Below are 16,063 nucleotides of genomic sequence, written 5' to 3'. Positions count from 1 at the left end.
TGCTTGACCCTGCGGTACGGACGCCCACAAGGTCACGAGCGAACAAGGTCAAGTAAAAAATGACATTGAAAAATTGAGACAAGCGAATACAGACAATGTTACGGATTTGCGAAGGCCAGTAGCAGCGCTGCGGAATCTCGCGCCATAAAGGCCACGACAAAGCGGCTCCCGGCAGCGGTTGTCCTTCCCGCTCCGAGGGCGGCGTGAATTACTCAGGTGGGACCTAGGGCTTTTGAAAGCTTTTTGAAGTGAGTTGCGTGACCATTTCGCCCCCGTCGCGGTGACATGAGTAGTTCATCGCCGCATAAATCGTCATAAAGCAACACCGTCCACGTCATTCTGACCGCACGGGCGCCAGCCGCCGCTCATCGCGCAGACGCCGCTCAGATTCCGATCGCTTTCCCAGCGGGGTGGCAACAGCCACGGCTCGACTCACAAACCGCAACTACATCAACACGCAGCGGAACAGCAACGCCCGTCATGGCGAGCCTGCGTACGCGGTGCTGGTCGCCTCCGCCGCTGACCGTGCCCCCCCCCCCCCTCCCCTCCCCTCCGGAGCGTCACCCGTGCACTCCGCGGGCGGGTGACTCCACTCACCCGGCCGGGTAGGTGAGGCTGGAGGAGGACCGCAGTCCCTTGCCCTTCATGCTGAGGTGGCGGCTGCAGTAGCCACGACGCTGCGACTCCTTGTTGCAGCCCTCCTTGCTGCACAGCCGGCGCCATTGCTTGCCGTTGAACTTCTTGCGGATGCCGTTGGGGGTGGACACGACGTCACCCTTGTTGTATTTGTGCGGCGTGGCCGCGTTCGACCTGCCACCGAAACGGACACCACTGCGTCACCGACGGCCGCCGACGCCATGTTACCGGTGACAGCGGTGACAGCAGCCACACCGCTCTGCAGCCGCAGAACGTCACCACGATACACCCGATTGTTGTCCGGGGCGCCTCCCTTTCCATTTGAGGCCATCGCGGCCCATCAGCAGAGCGCGCCGTCGCAGGCGGACGGCGGCGTCGTCACGTCACGGCGGCGGCCCGTGGCCAGGCCACCGGCGTGACATCACCGTCCGGTCGTGAACGGCCGGCGGTGAGCTCACGGCCCGTCGGCGCGGCCGCAGGCGCCGCTCCCACCCGCGCCCTTCAGTCGGACGGCCGCTGCAACTCTAACACACGCCACGTAGTAAGACGGGACCGCGCCGGCATTGCGTCACCGTCACCACGTCACCACGGCGGTCGGTCCGGCTGTTGAGGAGGTATCGGCTGCCGGCTGACATGCTACAGCGGGCTACCAGGCAGCCGAGGACGCCCGAAACCGTGTGTCGGCTAGCTGTGTGTCGGATGGCCGTGTGTCAGCTGGCCGTGTGTCAGCTGGCCGTGTGTCGGCTGGCCGTGTGTCAGATGGCCGTGTGACGGCTGGCCGTATGTCAGTTGGCCGTGTGTTGGCTGGCGGTGTGTCGGCTGGCCAGATGTCAGCTGGCCATGTGTGAGCTGACCGTGCGTCAGCTGGCCATGTGTCGGCTGGCCGTGTGTCAGCTGGCCGTGTGTCAGCTGGCCGTGCATTAGCTGGCCGTGTGTCAGTTGGCCGTGTGTCGGCCGGCCGTGTGTCGGCCGGCCGTGTGTCGGCCGGCCGTGTGTCGGCCGGCCGTGTATTAGCTGGCCGTGTGTCAGTTGGCCGTGTGTCAGCTGGCCTGTTTCAGCTGGCCGTTTGTAAGCTGCCCGTGTGTCAGTTGGCTGTGTGTCAGCTGGACGTGTGTCAGCTGGTCATGTGTCGGCTGGCCGTGTGTCAGCTGGTCGGCAGTCCGCCCTGCCTCCGCTCAGCCGTCCTCGCGCCACGAATGTTCTCGGGTCCGTGAGTCCCGCCCGCAGCCGCGGTCCGCCTCGCCCACTGATAAGGCCGCTGGCCCGGCGCCGGCAGTAACTGTCTCCGCCCCAATGGGCCGCCCCGGCCGGCGTGGGCACCGGGTCCAGTGGGACGGGGCGGAGCGAGTCCAGACACGCTCCACACACCGGTCGGCGGGCCACCCGGCCGCGCCGGCGACGCGGGACCCCTGGCATGGCGTGATGGCAGCCCCGCCCCACCGCCACGGCACACACGTCACGTCACGTCAGCGTCACGGCATATATGTCCAGCGTGATCGCCACGGCATACACGGTCACGTCACGTAACGTCACGTCAGTGGCAGCAAATACTGCAACATGGCACCCCTGCCCCCACCCAGTGACGTGGTCCCGGTTGGGCAGCGCGCGCTGCGGCGGCCGCCGTAGTCACCTGGCTGGCAGGCAGTTCTCGGAAAGGGGTGGCACCGCGACGGGATCAGCCCGGCCGGAATGCAACCACCACGGACATATGACCCGGTCTCTAACGAAGCCGATAACGGGCAATCGGGCCTAATGAGAGCACACTATAAACAGCTTGCCTCGAGCGGGGTGCGCCGGGCCGGCGGCGTCCCTCCGCCGCCCACACTCCACAGAACTTGAGCCCCGCCTCTGACCACCTTCCTCCCCGTCAAAAGCAGGACGGCCAAGCTGGTCGCAGCGGCGCACACCACCGCCGGTCGCGCCGCCGCCCGCCTCAGTCACCGCCGTACGTGGGCGTGGCGGTCTGTGAGCGCGGCGTGCCCAGTCCGCCGTGCCCGGCCAGGCTGGCCGCGCCACCGCCCGCCTCAGTCACCGACGTACCTGGGTGTGGCGGTCTGCGAGCGCGGCGTGCCCAGGCCGCCGTGCTCGGCCAGGCTGGACGTGCTGCCGCGCGAGTGCATGCTGGAGCGCTTCACCTGGACCGAGGCGCCCAGCGAGCCAGGCGTCAAGCTGAGCGAGCGACCGCCGGGCGCCAGCCCTGCCGACGAGAAGGGCAGAGCGTCAGCACGTGGAGGGGGGGGGGGGGTGGCGCCGGCGGGAGGGGCGGAACACTTACTCGACGTCAGGTCACGCACACACCGCGCAGAGTCGGCGCCAACAGCGCCTGAAAGCGGACAGTATCAGGGGGCAAGTATGGACCGCGTCACGCACGCACACACACACACTCGCACACGCAGAATTAGGGGCGGTCCGATGCGACACAACCGGGTGTTTAGAGATGAGTTCGTCAACAGGGGTTCACCATTAAACCGTCATGGTAGCGCTGAAAAAGCGGGAAAGGGGTGGCACGCTGTTGGCATTGGTTTGCCATCACATGCCGCTGATAGTGCAATTAAATACTATTGTCATGTGATTTATAATATCTCCCGTGAATCACGTGTGACTGATTGCCTGCGAATTACTCCACTATCTGTGATAACAGTGGCGGGAACAGACAGAGCTGCCGTGCCACTGGAGCGCACCACAGGGCCCCGGTGTCGAGCAGACGGAGCTGCTGCGCCACTGGAGTGCACCACAGGGCCCCGGTGTCGAGCAGACGGAGCTGCTGCGCCACTGGAGTGCACCACAGGGCCCCGGTGTCGAGCAGACGGAGCTGCTGCGCCACTGGAGCGCACCACAGGGCCCCGGTGTCGAGCAGACGGAGCTGCCGCGCCACTGGAGTGCACCACAGGGCCCCGGTGTCGAGCAGACGGAGCTGCCGCGCCACTGGAGTGCACCACAGGGCCCCGGTGTCGAGCAGACAGAGCTGCCGCGCCACTGGAGTGCACCACAGGGCCCCGGTGTCGAGCAGACGAAGCTGCTGCGCCACTGGAGTGCACCACAGGGCCCCGGTGTCGAGCAGACGGAGCTGCTGCGCCACTGGAGCGCACCACAGGGCCCCGGTGTCGAGCCATCGGGACCGCACTCGACGACACCAGCGCCAATCCGGCTCGGGCCGACGCCGGCCCGCGACAAAGGCCGCCGGCCGCCACCCCTCCCGGCGACAAAGCGCCGCTGTCAGCCGCAAATCCTCGGCGGCGATATAACGGCGTTGTCGGGCCGTCGGCGGCGTCAGAGGAGACGGCCAGGCGAACGGCCGTCTCCTCACCGCCGGAGCCGGGCCGGGCCGGGCCAGGCCCAGCCCGGCGGCGGCGGCGGCGGCGGCGGCGGCGGCGGCGGCGGCGGGGAACGGCCGTCTCCTCCCCGTCGAGCCGAGCCGAGCCGAGCCCGAGCCGAGCCCGAGCCGAGCCGCGCCGGGCCGCGCCGGGCCGCGCCCGGCCAGGTCGCGCCGGACCGGGACGCGTTGAGTCGTGCCGGGCCGGGACGTGTTGAGACGTGCCGGGCCGGGACGTGCCGAGACGTGCCGGGGCGGGCCGGGCCGGGCTCTGGCGGTGGGCGGGGAGTAGCCGCCGGAGGAAGCTGACCGCTCTCGCAGCGGCACCCTCCGCACGGCCGGGACATACACAGGTGGCCGTGCGTGATGACCGTGCGCGGTGACCGCAACCTTTGACCCGAGCGTCCGGTGGTGCCACGCGAGCAGACGATCGCCACACAGGCGGGCGCCGCCGCTCGTGGCGTCGCTCGGTGACTGGGGCGGCTATCGCTTCGCCAGCAGGAGCCCGAAGGCGGCGTGCGGAGTTGGTGGTAACACAGCGAGAGCGAAGCTGGGTCCCGGGCGGCAGTCGAGCACAGAGTTCGGCGACGACTGATGCCTGGTCACTGAACCCGGGGACCAATTTAGTCATGCTCCTAGTCATCTCAGACGTCTTACGACATCGTACAGAGACGCCTTAGGAGAACATCTTACACCAAAGTTGGCTGCTAGTAGCTTTTTCGCAGGCAAATCCTGATGTGAGCCAATAAAAGTGGAGCATAACTCAGATGTATCTGCCCCACCTCCACTCCGAACAAAGCCGGGTTTAGCGCCCCGCGATTCCCTTGCTTGGAATTCATCAGGTTGACCCGGACTAACGAGACACCATGCCCCGACCGCAGGGGGCGTGGCTCACAGGTCACCAGATCACTGATTCCATCGGACGGCCGACAGACAGCAGTGTCCGGCCGGGGCCCCGAGAACCCAAGCGCAGTTGGCGCCGAGCCTTTGTTCTCGACAGACGTGCGTCCTGCCGCCGCGCTGTTCCGAACCTGTGCCAAAAGTTACTCCGGCTCGATCTAACAGGCTAGGTGTCCCCCCTCCCAAAAAAACACACACACACGTAAATGGACGGGTGGCAGCGGGCGGCGGACCGGCCCACAGCAGACTGGCCCACAGCGGACCGGTGCACAGCAGACCGGCCCACAACAAACCGGCCCACAGCAGACTGGCCCACAGCGGACCGGTCCACAGCAGACCGGCCCACAACAAACCGGTCCACAGAAGACCGGCCTCAGCAGACCGACCCACAGCAGACCGGTCCATGGCGAGACCGGCCTACAGCAGGCCGGCCCACAGCAGACCGACCCACAGCAGACCGGCCCACAGCAGACCGGTCCATGGCGAGACCGGCCCACAGCAGACCGACCCCAGCAGACCGACCCACAGTAGACCGACCCACAGCAGACCGACCCACAGCAGACCGGTCCATGGCGAGACCGGCCTACAGCAGGCCGGCCCACAGTACACTGGTCCACAGTAGCAGGCTGACTCAGGCACTTGCAGATGGTAACGCTAGCAGACCAGGCCAGACAAATGTCCCTTAACACGTCGGGAAACGACATCACACGGTGAAAAACCGCACATCACCCGCCAGCATTCCAAAGGATCTATTTGCAAAAGCCCGTTGGTCGACGTCATGCCTTGACTTTTTACCGACGCAGCCAAACATTTACCGGGAGGAACGGTGCCACCCCTCGGCTGGTGCCGATGCCCCTGACATGAAACGTCACGTTTCATAGCATTTGATATGAAACATGACGTTTCGTTTGACGTGACGACACGTGACGTTGGCGTCCTCTGAAATGAAACAAGAAGTTTCAATTCAGAACCGTTCCAGGCGAAGCAGTGGGACGGGGACATGGCATAAAAAGCACTCCGTAATTGGGGCGTTTTTTAGACGGGTGGTTGATCACCGCTCTGTTCACAACACGTATACGCATGGCGTATGGCAGGAGTCATCACTTTGTTGCTCGGCATTTCACCCCGCGTCGGCAGATCTACAGCAAAGGTCACCGCGCTTTGCGACGCCGTGCCCAAGCATAACTCCGTCCTGAATGCCTGAGGTCACCGCTGTCGCCTGTCGCGTACTGGCGGACCGGGCGCCCGCGCGACGGGGCGCGCCCGTCGCCTCCCACCCGCTCCGCGGCCGAGCCGTCCGCTGCAGAGGTCAGCAGGCCGCGCTGGTTCGCCGAGCAGCCGCCGGCCGCGGCGGCGCTGGCGTCGCCGCCACTACCGCCACCTGCGCGCCGCCCCCGGCCCGGCCTCTGGCGCCTGCCCGTCTCACGCGCTCGCCTCGTACGCCAGCGCGCCGCTCAAGGTCACCCCAGTCAATGGATTTACGCGCGGCGTACAGTCTCTAGAAACGGCCGGCGATTGAGCGCAGCGCCCCTGGTGGCCGCCGCTGGAAGCTGGCGCTGGGATCGATGGACGGCGGCGGCGGCCGGCGCGAGCGGCCTGACGAACAAGGTAAATGGAGAGGAAGGAAGCCATATTGGCCCGAACCCTGCGCCCGAAACTGCAAGCAGAGGAGAGAGAGTGCGTCCTGTGGTCAGAGGACTGGCAAACCCCGAGCCGAGGCCAGCAGAGCAGCTGGGCTGGTTCGATCGTCCCACGTTTGACGGACAAAGGTGGACGGCGACGACCGTGCCCCGGCGGAAATGCTGACCAGAAGCCGCTGCGCAAGCGAGCCATTAGGGAAATGGCGCGGCGCGAGACCGCGGCCGAGCACGGGCCAGACACACACCATTAGCCCAGATATACCGTTGCTCCAGATTTACAACAAAAATCATTGGCCCGGCCGCTGGTTATGGCACGCTACTGGGCCGCTCCGATGAGGTGCTATCAGCCGACTATTTACGGGCGGATGTTAATGTCGTGCTTGTCAGCGCGGTCGTCTCTTCGGCGGCTGTCGCCGGCGAGGCGCCTGATCGCGCCGTGCGCTGACCAGCTCCGTCGTCACCACCGGCACCTCACGCCACGTCACTTGAGGCGCGAGCGGAGATCGCTTCCGGCTGACCCTGCGTCATCGCGCGGGCTCCGCAGGGAGGCCGTTGCCTCCCATGCTGCCGACTTCGTCTGCCCGCCGGCGCCAAAATGGCCGCCTCGGCCAAAGGACAAGTTAGTGGTCACACCGCAGCGTGTTGTCGTGTGTGACCCATGCAGGCGTCGTTAAGAGCTCGGGCTGAATTCGAGCCGCCGCCGTTGCCCGGCGCCAGGATGATGGGTCACGCCTGCACAAGTACGACGGTCGGATCGGATTCTTGCCCGGTTAAGACACTGCAACACGCACGGGTCCGCGCGGTGCGCGGGTGGCGACCGACGGCACGCGCGTCTGTACAGATGCTGCTGACCCTACGCCCGGCCGTGGCAGGCGGACCGGTCCGAAGCCGACTCCCTTCGTGGACACTCGCAGTCGCTACAAACGCAGCCAACACTGCACGACTGCCACTCAGCTGCACGCTCTTTGAGGCTGGTGTACTGAAAAAGGCAGCAGGCCAGGCCACAGAATGGTTCGCCGAGATGACACGTCAAAGCACCGCACGGCCGCGGCCTCACGTGCTCCACCGCGGTGAGCCGCGCCACGACAGCCTCAGCCATGCAGTTTCATTTCATGGTAATGCCAGAGTAGCAGCCGGGTCCAGGTTTTCCCTGCCGCTTACACCAGCCGCACTGAGGACGTGATGAAATGAAGCCGCATCTGCCGACGCTTGATAGGTGCGGCGCAGTCAGCAGCGCGACAGGTGCGGCAACAGATGAAAGATGTGGCGCACAGCCAGAAGCATGACAGGGCGGCACAGTCGGCAGCGCGACAGGTGCGGCAACAGATGACAGATGTGGCGCACAGCCAGGAGCATGACAGGGTGGTATAGTCAGCAGCGCGACAGGTGCGGCAACAGATGACAGATGTGGCGCACAGCCAGGAGCATGACAGGGTGGCACAGTCGGCAGGGCGACAGGTGCGGCAACAGATGACAGATGTGGCGCACAGCCAGAGGCATGACAGGGTGGCACAGTCAGCAGGGCAACAGGTGCGGCAACAGATGACAGATGTGGCGCACAGCCAGGAGCGTGACAGGGCGGCACAGTCAGCAGGGCGACAGGTGCGGCAACAGATGACAGATGTGGCGCACAGCCAGGAGCATGACAGGGCGGCACAGTCAGCAGGGCGACAGGTGCGGCAACAGATAACAGATGTGGCGCACAGCCAGAAGCATGACAGGGTGGCACAATCAGCAGCGCGACAGGTGCACCACACCGTCAGCGATGTGACAGGTGCCGCAAATTACGACAGGTTACATGACAGGTGCCAACACATCCGGCAGTGTGACAGATATCGCCATCCAGGAGTGAGCCGGGTGCCACCAGTCAGGAATGCGACGTGTGCGCTACAGTTCGGAATGTGGCAGGTGCCACCACAGCCAGAGGGTGAGAGACACTACGGACAAAAGTGCCACCGGTCAGAAGTGTGACAGGTACCGCCAGTCAGGAGCGTGACAGGTACCGCCAGTTAGGAGTATGACAGGTACCGCCAGTCAGGAGTGTGACGGGTACCGCCAGCCAGGAGTGTGACGGGTACCGCTCCACAGGAGCGCAACAAGGCAGCAACCATCAGAAATGTGACAGGTGCTACCACTCAACACTATGACTGACGTCGCCAGCGTCCTGACCGTGACGGGCGTCGCAAGTGTGACAGACGCCATCCGAGGCGGCGGGCGAGCCCCGTGCACCGAGCAGACGGAGCCCAGTTGTCCTGGCCGGTCCGGACGCGTCTGGACGCGCGGCGCGCGCGGCACGTTTGGAGGCGCCAGCTCCGGTGCACGGGAACCTGCACACGCGGCGCACGCGGCACGTTTGGAGACACCAGCTCCGGTGCACGGGAACCCGCACACGCGGCGCACCGAGCGACAGGAGCGGTGCACCGGTGCGGCCGCCGCCGGTCAGAAGCCGACGGGCGCCGACGAAGCTTCACGTTGTGGGCGCTTGTGTCAGTGCCACTGAGACGCCGGTCTGACAGTTGCTATTGTTACAGCCGTGCTCGGCGACACCGGTAGGCCGCGCGGCGGCGGTGCGGCCGGGGCTGGCGGGCGGACCGGCGCCGAGCCACGGCGGCCACGGAGCGGCTGACGGCCACAGTCCAGAGACGGCGACAGATCCTCCCCGCCCGCCGCTGCCGAGCGCTGCCGCCGGCGAGCGCGCGCGATAGCCCCGCCGGCCGGCCGATAATCAGCTGGGCGGAGGCCCCGGCCCGGCCGTGCCGTGCATGATAGCGAGGCGTGCTGGCGCGGGGGCGAGCGGCCGGGCCCGACGTGACGTCACGCGCTTGCGGCGCGCGGTCTGGTTGCCCGACAACAGCCAGTGGCGCCAACGGCCGCCCCCACGCGGGCGGCGGCGGCGGCGACACACACCGAGCATCGCGCCGCACGGGCTGGTCACGCCCGGCGAGCAGCGGTCGGTGCGCAGGGCGGCGCCAGCTCCCGCCACTCGCTACGCAGAGCGGTCGCGCCGGCACACAGGACGCCAGCACGCTGGTGGCGCCGGTCGGGCGCGCACAGGAACGTCAGGAGTCGGGGATGACACGCCGCCGGCCCGGTGATGCCGTGTCCGCAGCACGCCACCACCGGCCACCGAGCTGCTCCCGTGTCGGGCCGTTCCCGTTCTCTCCTGGAGCCGGGCGCACGGCGCGTCCCACGGCGGACTGGACGGGCGCAGGCGGCGGCAGCCGTGGCGCGCCCCGGCCGAACGCGGCGCGGCGAGATGTCGCCGGGCGCGGCCCCTCACTGCTGCCGCCATCGGGCCCATCGAGCGCCGCCCGGTCCGGCCAGCCACCGGCGGGAAGGAACCGCCCGGTGGTCAATACATGGAGCGCCCCGCTGGCCAGCGACCAATGGCCGCCGTCATGGTTCGAGTCGCACCAAAGGCGGCGGCGTGCCTAAGCAGTAGCGGAAACCCCTATCGCCGGCAGCCGGGCCAGGATGTTGCATAATAGAAAACTTCGGCGCCGGTCCGCTCGCAAGATATGACGGAACCGTTCCACATTCCGGGCCAGCTGGGTGGCAATGTCAGGTTTCACGCCTCAGGCTTTGTGTAGAGGGGTCCGGGTACCTATGTCGTTGCATTAAAGGATTATTAGCGTACGGAAGAAATGTACACAAACAAAAATAGAATGAGGGAGACAGAACCCATAAAAGCTTGTGAAGGGGTCAGAGAAAGGACAAAAGGTAGAGAAAGATGTGTGCGAGAGGAGGCCGGGTAAACAAAACTGATGGAAAGGAAGGGTCCAACAGCTAAGATGCAACACAGGAGCACAGCTAATAGTCAGAAATTCGGCGTCCAGGCGGACTGAACCCAATCCAGCAGCACCGACAAGCTGGCGATTCCAAGAACAGGTCCCCGAGCCCGGACGCTCGACTTCCTCCGTTTCGGCGCTCGCTGCCACGGCGACGGCCCCCCTGACTCCAGTCGTGCCGACCCTGCCGGCGTCCTCCGGCGTCCTCTGTCGGGAGGCCGAGCTCCACTGACGTCAGCCGCCGGGAGCGCAGCCCCTCCCCCTCGCCTCGCCTCGCTCTGGCTCTGGCTCACTGCCAGCCGCCCGCAAAAACCGAGAGTAGGCGCTGAGGTAAGGGTCCACGCTGCCTCTGCCGGCCGACACCGGGGAGGGGGAGCCGGGCAAGCGGCGCCCAGCCCCGAGCCGGGCCCAGTGACAACGCTTACCGCAATTTGTCACAACGTCCTGCGCAGCTGCATTCGCAGAACGCGGATGCAACAAGCTGGTTGTCATTCCCATGCAGACATCGATTCAGCTAGAAGTTACCGCGAATTCGCCGGACGGCTAGCCGTCGTGTGCCAGGGTGTAACTCGCCAGACCGCGTCCGTACACTGGTCCTTGTGAGGCGTCACGGACCCCCGCTAGCTCTTCAGCCGGGCCCCAGCGGCAGGTTGCGGCGGGCACGGCGCTGTGCAGTCGCCGAAACAGTTCGGCCACCTGCGTTGTGCCCCGGCCCGGCTGGGAAGTGTGGGGTCTTGCCTCCAGGCTGTGCCGCGCGGCGCCCACCAGCTGATCCGCAAGCGTCCGCCCCGGTCCGGACGGGTCGGGTGGGGTTCGGCTTTGACAATGAACTGTCGCCGCGCCCACCAGGTGGACCTCAGTGAGTCGCCGCCAGCAGAGCCCTGCCCAGCTGGTGCCGCCGCTCGGGCCCAGCCGCCGGCGCCGGGACCCGTGACACCCCACCCGCGCTCTCCTCCAGCTGCATCCTGCAGCGGCGCTGAGCCTGGGTTCATTCCACCTCCAGCCGAAATGGCTTTGGAGTCAGCGGAACGTCACTAAACTCAGGGGGACGTTTTCGGGACCGGGGAATGTCTCCCCGAGCCCACCAGAGCGCCCCCGGAGCCGATCAAGACATGTCTGGAGCCCGGGGAACGTCTCCGGAGCTGGGGGAGCGTCCATCGTGCCGCCGCCGCCCTACTCCGCTCCGCATCGACCTCGGCCGGCCGCCGCCGCTGCCGCCGAACAAAGGAGACGTCGCGGCGCGTGCGCAGCGTACCGGCGCCAGCGTAGCGCCGAGTACGGCACGGCTGAGGCCGCCGCCAGTTGACGGCGACGGGCCGGCCCGGGCGTCGCCCGGCGTCGCGTCCGGCCAAGGGACAGCGCCAGGAACCCGTCGGGGTCGTGGGGGGGGGGGGGGGGGAGGGCATGAATGGAAAGAGGCGGGAGACTGGAGACGCGGAGCGCAGATTGGGGAGATTGGGACAACGTCTGGAGGAATGGGGGAGGGGGGCACATCGGCGCAGACCGGAGACATGAACGGGCCGACGCAGACTACATACGGACAGAGTGACAGAGACAGAGCCAGAAAGAGCGGCTGGGCGTGGGCAGAGCATGGACCATTGGGGGATGGCTGCAGAAAAACGGGCGGCATGGATCGTTGGACGCGGAGGGCCATGCGAGATGGATGGCGGAGGCAGAGTGCACAGGCATCAGGCGCACTTGGCAGCGGGGCCGCATCCCGACGTACCGACTGCTGATGTAGCTGAAGGAAGGGCCTGACGCCCTAACGAATGGTGGAGAGGCCGCGACGGGTAATAGATGGTCGGGTTATTTGTCGCGGCCGGACAGCGGACAGGACAGACGGCGGCACGGTGGGGCGCAGGTCGGCGCGCGGGGGGCGCCCGGTTCCGAGGGGCGTCCCAACGGAAGGCTCCTGCGAGGAGCCTTCCGTTTTTTTCAACCCTTTTTCGCCAGGCCGTACCGGTGACGACTGGTAAATGGAGTGAGCTCCGCGCGAGGTCACGGTCGTAATAGCGGGCAAAGACCTTGGCTAAATTATGGCCAGACGGACCTTTAATATGGATGGCTTTGTCGACCGCGAATGGTACATAATCGTTACGTTTCTGAGTCTGAATTGTAATATGCTCTGGTCTACCCAGGACACAATGGACCCTTCTTCTGCGAGCCAGTCGTAACAAAGCACACTGCATCATAGCGTGCAGTGCCAACATTCCAACCCTCAATATTGAAGATTGTTAAACCTTCAGTGTCAAGCCCGCATTGTTCAGCCATTCGACCCCGTGAAAGCTCTCACTCTCGCATTCAACCCTTTTTCGCCAACGGCTTTCACCTTATGGACTCGGCATTCATAACTAATGTTCTTTTGCGTTATTTCTGTTCTGTCGACATGACGTCGCCTTTTTCTCAATTTCGGCTCCCGCTCCCGCTCCCGCTCCCGCTCCCGCTCCCGCTCCCGCTCCCGCTCCCGCTCCCGCTCCCGCTCCCGCTCCCGCTCCCGCTCCCGCTCCCGCTCCCGCTCCCGCTCCCGCTCCCGCTCCCGCTCCCGCTCCCGCTCCCGCTCCCGCTCCCGCTCCCGCTCCCGCTCCCGCTCCCGCTCCCGCTCCCGCTCCCGCTCCGCTCCCGCTCCCGCTCCCGCTCCCGCTCCCGCTCCCGCTCCCGCTCCCGCTCCCGCTCCCGCTCCCGCTCCCGCTCCCGCTCCCGCTCCCGCTCCCGCTCCCGCTCCCGCTCCCGCTCCCGCTCCCGCTCCCGCTCCCGCTCCCGCTCCCGCTCCCGCTCCCGCTCCCGCTCCCGCTCCCGCTCCCGCTCCCGCTCCCGCTCCCGCTCCCGCTCCCGCTCCCGCTCCCGCTCCCGCTCCCGCTCCCGCTCCCGCTCCCGCTCCCGCTCCCGCTCCCGCTCCCGCTCCCGCTCCCGCTCCCGCTCCCGCTCCCGCTCCCGCTCCCGCTCCCGCTCCCGCTCCCGCTCCCGCTCCCGCTCCCGCTCCCGCTCCCGCTCCCGCTCCCGCTCCCGCTCCCGCTCCCGCTCCCGCTCCCGCTCCCGCTCCCGCTCCCGCTCCCGCTCTCTCTCTCTCTCTCTCTCTCTCTCTCTCTCTCTCTCTCTCTCTCTCTCTCTCTCTCTCTCTCTCTCTCTCTCTCTCTCTCTCTCTCTCTCTCTCTGTCCAACATGACACGCTTCCCGTTCCTTCTGCCACCCGCAGCCTCGTTCTCCAACATCTTTGTCCCCATTCTCCACCCTGTGCCTCGTTTGCCATCCTCGCTGTACCGTCCGCCAGCCTGCCGTCCGTCTGTCTCCCCTCAGTGCCACCCGCTGCCCTGCACACAGCGCCCGCTTCGCGCCGTCTTCGCGGCGTCTCCGGCGGCGGAGGAGGCCAGGGAGCGCGCCAGGAATGCCGCGCCAGCCGCCGTCGGCCGGCCCCCGGCACCAGACGGCGGCCGAGTGAGGCCGCAGGCGACGATCGATGTCGACTCGTGACCGACACACCGGCAGGTACGGACGAAGCGGAGACCACCCAGTCAGCGACGAGACATCACACACCGGCGGCGGCGGCGGTGGCCGAGCACAGCACGCGATTGACGGACACCAGCCGCAGACAGCAGACAGTGTGGCCCTCAGACACCGCAAACCCCCATCAGACAAAGCAAACACGGAGAGGAGAGCTCACAGGCCGACCAAGGACAACTCAGAAGTTATCCAGGCCGCCGCCAAATCGCTCGAGCAGCTCAAAGATCGACAAGGTAGCGCGCAGCCTGACCCACGCCCACCAGCAGCCGCGTCGCGTCCCTTCAGTGACCGGTCAGGCCAGCGGCGGGGCCGGTCTGCAGGCGGCGCGGCGTGCGCTGCGCCGGGCGGCGGCGGTGCCTGTCACCGGGCAGGCACCGCCGCGGGCCGGGCGGCGCGCTGACATTGGCGGCGTCCTTGGTCGGCGCGGAGCGGCATTCCGAGAGGGGCCGGCCGGCCGGCGGCGGACGGTGCGCCGCGCTGCGCACCGTCCGCCGCCGGTGCCGCGGCTGACGCACGGCCGGCCGCCCTGGCGCCGCGCGTTCTCGCCGTCACCCGCCAGCCGATCTGACCCAGGCTGATCCGAGCTGACCTGCGCTCATCCGGCGGGCGTGTCTTTATTTGACCATTCGGTTCCGGGTTCCCATGGGTTGGCGTGAGTTGGCTTCGATTACCTCCGCGCACTGGGGCTGACTTGGGTTGACCTGGACCATCCTGAGTGGGCCTGAGCTTACCTCCACCACGCCCGCGCTGGCGGCAGAGGTCGCCACCAGGTGGCAGCAGGCGGCGGCGCGCCGGCCGAGCGGCATCCCCGGTATCGGTGTGCGCCGCCGGCCGCGCCGCCACGCACCGCGTCCCGTTTAACTCAGCCGGGCGCCGCAGCCAGGCGTGGCGGGGCAATTTTACGACGGAGCCGCGCGTGGGGCGGCGAGAGGCGGCGTGCACGACTGAGTGACGAGGCCTCGGCGGGGCCGGCCTGGCGCAGTGCGGCCGCAGTGGAGCGGCTCCGAGCCCGCCCGCGGGCCGACGGCGGAGCTGGGCCTGCGCGGGCGGCGCCGCACGCACGCATCGGCGTGGCTGCAGGTGCCCAGCACCCGCCGCTGCAACGGCTCGCGGCCGAGCCTCGGACGGCGCGACTGGCCGGCGGGTCCGCGGTATCAGCCCACCGGCTGGCCGGACACGGGCGGCACGCAGCCGCCAGTACCCCTCATGGGAGGAGCCGCGCGTGACGGGGTGCTGGCCGGCGGAATTCGACGGCATGGGCAGCAGAACTCGCCCGCCGCCGGTCATTCGAGGCTCTTTTGAAACGCTGCAGCTGCCACTCCGTGGCGCGCGGAGCAGCATCCGCCTGCGAGTGATCACTCGAGGCTCCTTTGAAACGCTGCGGCTGACACTCCGTGGCACGCGGAGCAGCATCCGACTGCGAGTGATCATCCGAGGCTCCTGTAAAATGCTGGGGCCGAAACGAAGTGTCCTCACTGGCCTGCATCCCACCGTTTGAGTCTAACATGAAATCCTGGCTAACATCCATAGGCATCAGCATGAGCATTCCCCGAGAATCAATCAACAAATTGCCACGCGAAATGCTCGGTGACATTCAGAGGCATGAGGAGCATGCACCTGAGCCTGATCGATCGAAGCGTTTATAAAGTGGGCTGATGCGGTCCATCGCCAACAGATATAAAGCGTTCCTGGAGGACTTACCTCTTACACCTTGATCAAAGCGAACGATCTCACCTGAGTCGCCCCCCCCCCCCCCCCGTGGGGGTTGGTCCCCATTCATGGAACTCAGCTAGGGTGCCGCCATCCCGTGCCAATCCCTTGGCAGTGCGCTTTCGCACAGGGGGTGCAGAGAGGATGCCCAGGGAAGGAGGCGACACGGGCGGTGTCCAAACGACGCAACAACTCCATTGAAGGGTGCCACGCCGCTGGCCGCAACAGCTATCAATTACAGGAGTTTATGGATGGAGTAACTGTTATTACACATGCGACGTTGGGTTGGGCAAAGATGGCCAGAGCCAAACCAAACTTAAGTGGGCACCGACAAGAAATAAAAATATGTAGTAAGGTTATTAGTTCCCTGATATTTTTTAGACGCTTCGCGTCCTGGCGGCTGACAACATACCTCTAAAGCATTTTCCAAACGTATCGCTCCACTGGGTCATTGGAACTTCTCTCGTCGCGCGACAACCGAGGCCGCACATGGCACGTCTTCGCTCAGCAGCGACGTCAGCTGTCGCCCAACCCTCTCAGCAGAATTCCCCGTATCTCCCCTGCCCTGCCCCCTCCCC

General features: G+C 66.4%; 1 protein-coding gene across 1 annotated transcript in view; it reads right to left on the bottom strand.

The window, feature by feature from the left end:
- The window catches only part of cic (Putative transcription factor capicua), a 69,956-nt gene that overhangs the window by 17,350 nt on the left and 36,543 nt on the right, over positions 1-16,063 (bottom strand). The window contains exons 4-6 of the mRNA XM_037216501.1: positions 2,677-2,833; positions 598-810; positions 1-9 (exon numbers count right to left, since the gene is read on the bottom strand). The exon at positions 1-9 is cut by the window's left edge and continues 104 nt beyond it. Coding sequence (XP_037072396.1) covers positions 1-9; positions 598-810; positions 2,677-2,833 — 379 coding nt within the window. The remainder of the gene's footprint in view (positions 10-597; positions 811-2,676; positions 2,834-16,063) is intronic.

This window comes from Pollicipes pollicipes, unplaced genomic scaffold, assembly GCF_011947565.3.
Source record: "Pollicipes pollicipes isolate AB1234 unplaced genomic scaffold, Ppol_2.1 Scaffold_4002;HRSCAF=4701_pilon_pilon_pilon, whole genome shotgun sequence".
In the NCBI taxonomy this organism is placed as follows: Eukaryota; Metazoa; Arthropoda; class Thecostraca; order Pollicipedomorpha; family Pollicipedidae; genus Pollicipes; species Pollicipes pollicipes.
Note: the sequence above shows the minus strand (reverse complement) of the source record. Positions and strands in the feature narration are given on the sequence as shown.